Here is a 12,250-nt window from a genome sequence, read left to right on the forward strand (position 1 = left end):
TCTTTAAAAGATCAATTAAGATCAGTTTTCAGATATCTATCTTGAGGAATCACAAAGTCTGGGACGAAGAGAACGTTGTAGTTACTATTTATCTTTCCTGAAAGAGATTAGGAGAACCTCAATAATAAAAAAGCAAGATCGGGATTCATGAACTATCAAGATAAAGATAGTCGGACCTGGTTTCACGAATCCCCAAAGCGAAGTCTTTTAGTCGTAAACCTAATTATATTTTATTAGAGGAAACCTAGGTTTATAGAGGACGACTCTAGAATCAACTAGGACACAAAATGTCATGGGATTGAATTTCCCAGTTGAAATAACATCTCTATTTATAGTTTTTGAAGACCATGGTTGCTTATAATTCAAGTAAGATAACTTGGGAACCAAGCAAACACTTTTAGGTCTTGAAAATATAATAGAAGAATATATGCGATGGGTCAGTTATGGAACCGTGTATAATGACTGCTCGGTTTGGTAAGTATGCCAAAAAATTAAAAGCAATTTGACATTCATTTAAACGCCTAAGAATTTAATCATGATGCACACACATAAGTGTTTGGGTGATCAATGAAGTCTTAAAAGTGTCTGAGAGAGTTATAGCAATGCTAAACATATTTAAAAAATAAGTCTTTGAGCATCTGCTAAAATCATCTCGAAAAGTTGGTATAACAGTCCGTGAACCGTTAGGCTTGTTCACAAGTCAGGGTATAATGGTTCGTGGATCGGGTTCACCAACCCTATAAGACTTCCGAACTCAGTTGACCACGGTTCGTGAACCGGGTTCGCTAACTGCTAGCCTAATACCAACTTCAATAAATAAGTTCACAACGATTCGCGAATCGGGTTCGTGAATTATTCTCCACTGAACTCAAGGTTTGCGAACTGGTTCGCCAATTTTCCTGTATTTCTGAATCTCTGATATCTATGGTTTGCGAACTGGTTCGCCAACCTACCCTGGGCAGAAATATCAATATTTCTGAAATTATCTCTTAGGATGTTTGAAACATTCCCAATTGATAAAATCAATGCATGGGAAATTTTCAATTGATCCACAAATTAATTCAAACAATAAATTGCTTATAACTAATATTGTTAAGGATCATTGAACATTTTTGCTAAAATCATATTTCGATATTTTTAACAAGACAAGCTTGACTCAAAATTTCTTCTTTGTAAATCTGCTAGAAGTCATACGACATCTTCTCAACAAATAGAATGGTAACATAGTGAGTAAAATAGAATGGTTCAGTCTTCACATACCTGATGTAGAAGTTCTCCAGATGTCTTCGTCGATCTTCAGTCTTCAAGGGTGATGTCTGGTACTCAACTACCAAATTCTAATGTAGTCCGAGACTTGACTTAGTAAACTACAAATCAAAAAATAGTTTTGATTATCTAACATTGACAACAAGCTTGAAATAGCAAAACTTGTGGGTTCAACCGAGCATTGCTATAATAATAAGTTATTTGAGAAGAGTCTCTGGATTTATGTTCTTCCTTTATCCAAAGGATAAAAGAAACTAACTTGGATGATTGTTTATCCATTTTAACTCATCAATTTCATTCAAGCTAAATTAATATCCATAACTTAATACAAAATAAATCCGTCCAAATATATAACCGCAACGCTAAAACAAAGTTTTACATAATAAAAGCTGAAGATACTTAAACAAGTCCATAACTCATTCATCCACTACGACCAACATCCTCGCAAGATGATGAAGAACTCTCATGCGTCTTGGAACCCCTTGAAAATGGATCCTCATAAGTGTAGAGATAATTTTTTTTAGGATTTCCTAACTCATGAAGTCTGAGAAGCAATTTTCTTTGTTGTTCAACACTTAACATCTTCCCATCATAAATGGAACATTCCACGTCGCTCGCCAACCACTTCGCTCGGTCGGCCTATTACCATATCGAATTCACAACCTTCAAATACTTGTACATGATTTGAAAAACTTTCACAAATGATATAGTTAGTATACATACCATCATCATGGAAACATCATACATTGACGGTTCTCGTGGCCCTTTCTTCTTTTCACTTTCTCGATTCCTAAAAATGGTACTAACATATAAGAATAAAAAAATAATTCACTTTCACTAATGCAGTTACGATTAGGGAATAATACACGACCTAACCCAAAAGCAAGTTTACGGCCAGGAGGACTACACGTTCAAGCTGTAAGACAACGATACGGCTGGAAAACACCATATGACCCAGCCGTAAAAACAATATACGACTAGAAAACGAAGATTACAGTTGGTAAAAATGCATTTATGGTCGGGATATTCATATTCGAAAATATCAGGAAAATATCAAGCTTTTCGCAAAAATAGAAACACTTACGGCTAGGAAACTTCCAGTCTCCCAACCGTAACACGGTACTCATGGCCGGGTTTAGAATTTTCCTACTGTAGAATGGGACCTATGGCTAAGAGCTCTATACAACCCAACCGTTACAAATGGTTTACGACTAGGTCGATAAGAATTTCTAGCCGTAATCGTCTCAGATAAAAAAATTGAGAACCCTAATTTCATCAATCTAACCTATTTATCCAATTTTAAGCTAAAATAAATTGTGGGTTTCTCGATTCTTACCTAGTATGAGCCATTTGTGAAGGATTTTCTGATGTTTGAAAAGATTTATTTACCAAATCTCCATTAAATACATTAACAACTTGGCATATTGATAATCAGGGTTCAGTCAGCCTGATCTTGTCATTCTTGATCTTCTTGTCATATTGAGAATCAGTGTGAGTTGTTTGGAAATAGTTCATGAAGAAGAGAGAAATTAAGTTTTAGCTTAAGTGATGTTTTGTTTTTTGATAAAAAAGAAAGAAAGAGAGAGTAAATCTGATTTGAAGTAGTTTTAGGTTCTGATTTTAGGTTTTAGGTATTAATTTAAAATCCTATTCAGCCCCAAATCCTATTGAATTGCAGCCCGAATAACATGATTCTAAAATAATCAAGCAAAATTTCATTTTTTATTAAAACAATGCACTATCTTCCTTAGCAAGCTGCGACACCCATACACAAGTGCATTTTATCCGAGTTAATTCAATTCCGAGGTAATCTGTTCGTTTCGGAGAATCAAAGGCCCGTGAATTCGATTCCGAGGTAATCTGTTTAATTCCCTGAACCGAACACGGCTTTGGAATTCAGAATCGGATTCCCACGGAATCCAATTCCCCCAAAAAAATCTATTTTCCATTGCATCAGTCCGAGAGTGGAAAAGAATTAGTTTCCGGGGTAATCGAGGGAAACTACAGTGAAATGTCAAACTTGCCCTAGTTTAAATTGTGTTACAGTCGAAACATGGTTTTGAAACAAGGGTGGATGATAGCCTGAACTCTGAAGGAAGGGACTGATGGTGGGGTTGGTGGTGCTGCTACTGCTGCTGGTGGTTGATGGTGGTGTTGGTGGTGCTGCTGCTGATGGTTGATGGTGGCGGTGATGGTAGTGGTTGTTGTTGGTGGTGGGATGGTAATGGCTGACGATTATATTTTTATTCATGTATTTTACGAACAATCAGGTATGTTGATCAATGATTGCGTTATTGATTTGTATATATTGATACAGTCACTTATGAGTTTCCACATATTTCATTGCACTGTCGATTATGTGTTTGATAAAATGCAGGGGAGTTAAAGTGGATTTGATAAACCTTAATTGCTATGTAATCCTATTCACTCAACCAAACGCCTTTTTTTTTCTATTAAGGAATTCATTCTTTGGAATTCAATTTTAAGAAAAGGATTACCCTGTAATTGAATTCGTTGTACTTGAAAACTTTGAAACCAACACGCTGTTATGGAATTACATGGTATAGCAAGTGAGGTTTGCAATTGAACGCATTCGAATTTCCCAGGTTAGAGCAAACTATAGTCGACGGCAACTATGAGATAAAATAAAAAAATAAAACTAGTTGTGGAAAGAATTGATAATTTGATACTTACTCGTACACTGTTCCGTAAGGACCGGTTCCTAGGAAAGTGCCTTTCGTCCACGACCTAAAAGGTGAAATAATGTTGTGAAATGTGAGACAATCCTCTTTTACTATTAGTAAATAGTGAAAAATACTAGAACCCCCTACTATATGGGTTCAAACATATAGAACCCCACAAAATGGATCCTCCACCCTCAACTCCACACTTTCATAAAATGATATTACTAGGCCCGAAAAATCAAATTATCTTTAGATCAGGCCCATAATTAATTATTCCGAACTTTAATAATGGCAACATTGCCCTTTAGTATTTATACAAGGGAATCCCAGAAGCTTCTTTTCATTTCTCTATTCTCTTTCTCTTTCATCTTTATCTCTCTCTGTTGTAGAACAATGGTTTCTAGGGTTCCTGAGATTCATTTTCGACTGCATCAAATCTTCTTCGTCTTCATCCAAATCTTCGACTGCAACAACGACGATCTATCACATCTTCTTCGTCTATGCCTCTGTTATTTCACTTATGTCAAAGATCGATTGCATATGATCAAAAGATAGATCATATGGAAGATGAAGATGATTTGTTTAATCCTGCATCTGAAGATTCATCTACGAAATCAAATCGACGTGCAGATAAGCTTCATTTTTCATTATCTCATAATTCAATTGAAGTTATATGTTATTAATTTTGAATTTTTTCTCTCGAAATCTTCGAAGTTATGATTTCACTGAATTTTATCTATGAACTCATGATCAAAGTTCAGATCTGTTACAGTTTAATCGTTTTTTAGCTTTTTAAGATGAAAATATTGAAAGATGTTACAATTTTTTTTCTAGGTTTCCTTACTGAATATCAATCGATCTGTTTATCTTAAGACTTGACTGAAAATTGGTGTTCAGATTCGAAATCAGCGAATCATCATCTCTATTACCCATGTATTTGTTATGAATTTTATAAACTTTGATTGAATTGCTTAATCTTGTGTACTTTACTTCTAATTCTATATAGTTTGATGTATCTCTGTCAATGAAATCGAATTTGTTATCCTAGTATTATTTATTGTAAATTAGTGGTGGTGATATGGTTGGTTGTAAATGAAATTTACAGAAGAAGGGAGTGAAGATATGATGGTGACTAAGGCAAAAATGCAGGCTAGCATTGGATTTGAATGAATATGTTACTGTGAGTTATAGATGGAGATGTGGTTGTGCTATTTGTGGCTTGGATGTAATGTTGCAGGTGAGAAGGAGAAAGCTGCAGCTGAGATACATCATATGTTGTAAGTGTCATTTTATCTTATTTATTGAGTAGCTCTATGTCATATCACTGCTTCTAGCGCTCATGTAGATAATTTATATGCTCTGAGTACACAAGCATATGCATGTGTAACTGGATATTACACAATCATATGGATGTGTAACGGGATATTACACAAGACATATGGATGTGTAACCGGAGATTACACAAGTCATATGCATGTGTAACTGCCGTTTACACAAGCCATTACATGTGTACCTGCTAAGCACCATGAAACCCAACTGTTTCAGTTAGCGTGTTCGTCTTGAGTAATATTTTTTTTTATCTTTATATTAGTGAAATTATTTGTATGAAGGATCTTCTATGGTTAATAAGTTCCGGTGGTGGTATAGGTGCATGCTTTGGAGCCGGTGGTGGTGTTGGAGTTGGAGCTAAGGTGTGAATGTTGGAGGTATAGGTAGAAGTGGCAGATTAGGTGGTCGGCGGAATTGCTGAGTGTCAAATTTACTTTGTTGAGTCTGTAATTCTGTAGCCACTCCTGAGGTGAGGATACGCCGTTGTTATATACTTTTTCAGCTTCGGCTGTTTGCTTGATCTGAACTAGTAAGGTGTTATAATAGTTTATCTTATTCTTGCGGATGCAGTTATTTCAATTCGTTGCAGAGTGAGCGCTTTTCTGGTTGTTACTTCTCTGACATGAACATGGTCATTTTGGCGCCAACTGGAAGCGGCAAACAGTGTTATTTGAGCTATGTATCTTAAATCTCCTTTCCTGGTTCCTTTCTCAGGATGGAAGGTTCCTTCATATGAAGGGTACACTGAAAACAGTAAGTTTCCCTACTTCTGTTGCTTGTACCGAAAACGCGATTTATTCTCTATCATTTATGTCATACGCCTTGCACAAAACAGATCTCTCCATTTACTGATATCCGTGTTAAACTGCTAATACATATTCTTCATGATATCAATACTTTGGATACTTATGTCCCATATGTTGTAGTAAGACAAACTGATTAATCTCCTTTAATTGATCAGAAAAGTGTTATTTGTTTTCACTTTTTGAGTAGTTTGTGTATTACGGGTGCATGTGTAACTCACAATTACACATGCCATATGCATATATAACTCCCAATTACACATGCATTTTGTATGTATACCAGCTGAATACACATGTTTTTTTTTTGGAATGTTTAGACTATGGCATCTTAATATTTTTATGACAATAATTTCTGAATAGTTGTAGCCTTTTTTGGATCAATTGATGTCTATGCAGGTCTCGACGTTTTTTGTGCGCACTGACAAGACACTAGCTTTTTTTTAGATCAATTGATGGTCGATTAGGTTGAACTAATATCAAGAACATGTTCTCAAAAATTGCTCACAGTTTGTGGAAGTAAGGCTTTTACATGGTTATATTCCTTTAAAATTAAAAACTAATACGTACCATGCTCTCTCTTAACGTTTATTTTCTTATGTTATGACATGTTAACTCTTGAAGACCTTGAACGCATTGGGATATGACCTTGTTTCCGGTGGTACTGAGAACCATCTGCGAGTCTTGGTCAATCTGAAAAACAAGGTTAGTAGGAATAACGTTCCACTTTAAATGGCATATTCCATATGCAAGTGTAACTCTTAGTTACACTAGTTATATGCATGTGTAACTGAAAGTTACACAAGCCAGATGCATGTGTATCTCCTAGTTACACATGTTATATGCATGTGTAACTCTCAGTTACACAATTCAGATGCATGTGTAACTGCTAGCTACACTAGTCAGATGCTTGGGAAACTGAAATATACATTGTTGTATGTACTGTTCATTTTAATCGTATAAATATTGATTGCTTGTTGTTATATTTCAGGTTTCAGATAACTTCATAAAATATAATTGCTTAAACGTGGTAATGGTCTCGCTGGAACTGGAGTTGACGCTGAATACACAAGTCAGATGCATGTGTAACTCTCAGTTACACTATATAGACACATGTAACTCTCAATTACACTAAACAGATGCGTGTAATTGTCGATAAATTACACTGGTGATATCAGAATTGATAAATTGAATGAGAACTGCTTCATTGGTTAGTTTGTTTATCCAAGTGGCTATAGATGAAACAACAGAAAACACTCTTGAATCACAAAAGAGTTTGATTGCTCAATTGTTGTACTTTTCTGAGAAATTAGAAAGCTCTGATTCATCCTTATCACCAGGCTCATATGTGTTGACATATATGAAAGAAAGCAGTGCTGAGAAGTAGAAGTCAACTGATAAACCCTGTATTGTCACTTTGGTTTTGGTTTTCACTTTGAAAATTTTAGGGATCTTGTATTGTCTGGTACTGACTACTGTGCTGCAATTTTCAGGGTGATGAATTGTTTCATAAGAAGCATGGGATTCATATATCTGGGAATAGTGTGTCGTTGCCACCTCAGAGGTAAAAGCTCAACCCTGTTGACTTAATATGAGATGATAATTCTTGAAAACCACATTTTAGATCTCAATTACATGCCTCAAACAATGTATAATAATGATGCATTATTTCCAGATTACAGAATGGTAGGATAATACTGATTATTAGACTGATTAGATACATGTGTAACTCTTAGTTACACAAGTGAGATGCATGTGTAACTATTATTTACACATGCTAATTAGATGTGTAGATACCAGTTACACATGCAAATTAGATGTGTAGTTTCTACTTAGATGTGTAACTTTTACTTACACATACTGATTTTGGGTACACATATCAATATGTATGTGTAACTCCTAGTTACACTAGTCATATGCATGTGTAACTGCTAGCTACACTAGCCATATGAATGTGTATCTCCTAATTACACATGTTATATGCATGTGTAACTCTCAGTTACACAATTCAGATGCATGTGTAACCGCTAGCTACACTAGTTAGATGCTTGTGAAACTGAAATATACATTGTTTTATGTACTGTTCATTTTAATCGTATAAATACTGATTGCTTGTTGTTATATTTCAGGTTTTAGATAACTTCATAAAAGCTAATTGCTTAAACGTGGTAATGGTCTCGCTGGAACTGGAGTTGACGCTGAATACACAAGTGAGATGCATGTGTAACTCTCAGTTACACTAGATAGACACATATGTAACTCTCAATTACACTAAACAGATGCGTGTGTAACTTCTAGTTACACATGCTAAGAAATTATTGTAAATGAATATTAAAGTAATAACTTTTTTTTTTGTGTTTTTTTTTGATGTCTATTTATTTGCATATATATGCAAGTTAACTTTGCATTACACATATCATAAGGATGTGTAACTTCTGGTTACACATGCCATATGCATGTGTAACTTCTGTTTACACCTTCGCACTGTATTTTAATAATTTCGGGCCTAGATTTAATAATTTTGGGCCTAGATTTAAATTTTATTTAATTATGGGCTTGACAATATGCATAAGGGTATCAAGGTCTTTTAAAAACTCGGGGCCTAGATTTAAACTTTTTTTAATTAAGGGCATCATATTATGGGTTATCCATGGGTTGGGCCTGAGCCTAATTTCCCCTAGTAAATATCACTATTGTAGTTACTATTATTTTCGGAAGCAAAAGAATCAGTCAGATACCAAGTTGATCCTGAATTATCAAGAACAGGACGGGACACCGATGGGAGAGGATCGAGAAGAGGTCGCCGAACACCCTTAATTCCACTTCCGCTTCCTCCATCACCTACTACTTCACTCTCCTTCCAATCGCTAGGAGAAATTGCAAACTCCTCAAGATAAGAAAGCCTTAAACTTGAACAAATCCTATCAATTTCACCACCATCACTACCTCCAATTCTAAAACTAGTACCCTCTGCATAATAACTTGGAAGAACATCACGTGAGTAAACATTTAGAATAGAATTATAATCTTCTTCTTCCGGTAAGGAAGAAGAATCCTCGTCGTCGTCATCATTAGTATATTTCTTTGCAATTGTTCGATCAAGTCTTGGCGTTGCTTTTCTCTGTTGCTGATGTTTCCGATCCATTTTGTTTCTAGAGTTTTGACTAAAAAATCGAGATAAGGAAATACGTGGACGAACACCCTTACTATCCACCTCTTTTTGTTCGTCTCCATCTGAATTACAGTCAACCAAAAAAAGAAAAACAGGAAAAAAACAGAGATAGTGAACACTTCTTACTCATCGTTATTCAGAAATTCTCCTCTCGGCTCTCTCGATGAGAAATGTAGCGTGGAGGTGGAGCTGTTATATAAGTACCAAATACGACTGTTTTTTTTTTGTTTTGACACGCTGTTTTTTTTTAAACATTCCGCCAAATACGACTGATGACTTTCGTAGTCTTTTGTAGTCTTTTTTTTTTTTATGGAACCAAAGTAGACTTACGCTATCTAAAACTTAATTTTAATTTGCTTTTTGTTATGCATTTCGTCTGCCAGTACGAGGAAGGTTGGGTTGGAACCAGCGAAAGTTTTTTTACTTAATATCGGCAAGGAAGATGACAAAAACCGTATCAGTAGTTATGGATGGTATTCTTCATAAACCTTGTCAAACGTTTATGGTATTATTATGGATTTGTGAAGAACACCACCTTATTAGACAAAGTTTTGATTATAAGCCTTGTCGACTGTATGTGGTGTTATTCATTCGTGAAGAACACAGTCGCATTTAGCAAGGTCTTGATCATAAACACTGCTGATCATGGTGTTTTCATCCGTTAAGAACTCAATTCCACTGAAATCTCTTGGAACGGGGGTGCATATTCGCTACTTTTTTTATTGAGCGGTGTATTGCTGTAGAAAGTGGACATGTTTATTCAATACCAAAGTATTCACATTTCCATTTTCCAAATCAGTGCACCACAAGGGGATGCAAAAATCAAACCGTTGGATCATCAACAAAATCCCGTTTTCCAGTAAATTAATTAATTTGGGCTAGACCAGGTCGCTCTTAGACATGCTTCAAGCAACCATATGAACGACCATGAATTCTTGCATGATTTTTTTTCCCAATCAACGGCCTTACGAAAGGCTAAAAGTAGCTCACTAGTAAGCAGAGGTCTAGATTAGTATATGAAAGTAGAATTTAACTTAGTTTATCAAGTCATGTATCCGCAACCAGGGACGGACCTATGAGAGGGCATATCTATGAGCGTTAGTACGTTACAGTAGCAAGAAACTAAGACGCGACCAAAACAGCATGTACTGAAGTGCTAGATATAAATATGAAATTCTACAGGCAGTGAAGAATCTTCCACCACAGAAAATACTTCATTCGCCCCATAGAATGATTCAGTTAGTTACCCATCCAGTCTCCAGGGACCGAACTTAAATGTACACATGGTGCATGACAGTGACATCATTTTTTTTTACCACAAGACAAGCTAAAGGTTAATCAGCTGCCTTAAATGGGGAATTTTCTGTTGATTCCCTCCAGCCTTTTTCACGAGCAGCTTCCATTTCCCCACCATCATAAACGAAGCATGAGAATGCCACCATATCCTATTGCTTTGAGCATAGAAGAAATATACGTACTCAATTTTTCAGTTGGAAACCTAAATTAATTTGAAACACTGAGCATCACAAAATTATCATCCAAACCTTGAAACATTCACTAGGTCCGCCATTTTCTTCCCCTCTTTTCAGCTCAATTATCTTTGTCTGCATATGATCAAATTTTTAGAAAAAAGAATTTAAACCAATGCCCAGCGCAGTGTTAGAATTGAGGTAAATTACCTGTTGTAACGAAATTTGGTGCACTAATAAGAAATCTGTACTTCTTTAATAAAGTCGAGGGATTTCTTGAGATCATAAGGTATTGATTTCTTCAATTTGTTACATCTCATGATTTTTAAGCTCTGGAGAGAAGTCCATAATCGCAAATCTGGTACTCGTGTCAACATATTGCAGTTGTGTACAGATAGATTCTCAAGGATAGGGAAGGAGTTGTGAGGTGGTGGAGGGGTAACCCATCTTTCTAAATTTCTCATGTATTCAATTCTTAACTCAACTAGTGAAAGGAATGATGCTGCTGCTATTGTTGTTGCTGCAGCTGTAGCTTTTCCAGAACCTTTGCTTTCTTCTTCCTGGTAATAAAAATCTTCACCCAAACACTTGACTGAACTCATTTCATCTATCCAAAGGACCTTAAGACATGGGAGCATACCTAGTGCAGGAAGTTCCTCGCATCTTTTGAAATTCGATAAACTCAATTTCACTAAATTCGGAAGCCAAGAAAATGAAGCCATCCACTTGGGAAGCTTTAAACCAGAGAATCCATGTATCTTCAATTCTTTCAAATTAGGGTGAGGCTGGAGACCATCTAACACCAAATCTGTATTATTAGCAACCAAGTCTTCCCAATAAAGAACCAACATTCTAATGTTTTGCTTGTCTTTGAACTTCGCACGCTCCGCATCTATTTTGCCTCGCACATTCTCTAGCTGACATACCTTTAGCTCCCTAAGGGAATTCAGGTTTGCTAATTCTTCGATCCCACTAGAATCAGTGATATTAGTTCCGATGCGGTCTTCTTCTTTTCTAACCCCGTAAGAAATTAACACTTCCAGGTGAGTTAGCATTTCTATACCTCTAGGCGCCATTCCGTCATAATTGAGAGTTCTCAGCTCCACCCAGTTCTTAATATCTTTGGGAATCTTGCAATAGTATCCAAGGTTCACCGACTCTAATTTGCTGAGGTTAGTAGACAAAGACTCCGGCAATTATCTTATTCCAGAATGTGTCGTATTAAGAGACCTTAATTGTGTCAGAGCTCCAAAGTTACATGGCAATACTCTTAAACCCGCGCACAAACGAAATTCCAACATCTTTAAATTATAGATGCAAGTGATTGAATCAGGTAATTCTGTGATATCTGTTTTTGAAATATTGAGGGACTGTAGATTTTGGAGAGACTCGATATTTATGGGTAACTTGGTGATACCCGTATGAGAAATATCTACAGTCTGCAAATTAGTGAGCTTAAGTATAGAATCTGGTAACACTGTAACATCCGACCAAGGGAGATCCAGATGCCGTAAATTTTTTGTTAAGCAT

At 36.0% G+C, this 12,250-nt stretch overlaps 1 protein-coding gene across 1 annotated transcript; it reads right to left on the minus strand.

The window, feature by feature from the left end:
• Positions 1 to 10,395: 10,395 nt before the first annotated feature.
• LOC113356277 (disease resistance protein RGA2-like) lies at positions 10,396 to 11,894 on the minus strand. The gene is made up of 3 exons (XM_026599371.1): positions 10,931 to 11,894; positions 10,796 to 10,855; positions 10,396 to 10,702 (listed from the first exon to the last, which is right to left on the minus strand). Exon 1 carries the CDS (start codon positions 11,794 to 11,796, stop codon positions 10,954 to 10,956), a length of 843 nt encoding a protein of 280 aa, XP_026455156.1. The 5' UTR covers positions 11,797 to 11,894; the 3' UTR covers positions 10,396 to 10,702; positions 10,796 to 10,855; positions 10,931 to 10,953.
• Positions 11,895 to 12,250: the final 356 nt, after the last annotated feature.

Source organism: Papaver somniferum, chromosome 3, assembly GCF_003573695.1.
Source record: "Papaver somniferum cultivar HN1 chromosome 3, ASM357369v1, whole genome shotgun sequence".
NCBI classification, from domain to species: Eukaryota; Viridiplantae; Streptophyta; class Magnoliopsida; order Ranunculales; family Papaveraceae; genus Papaver; species Papaver somniferum.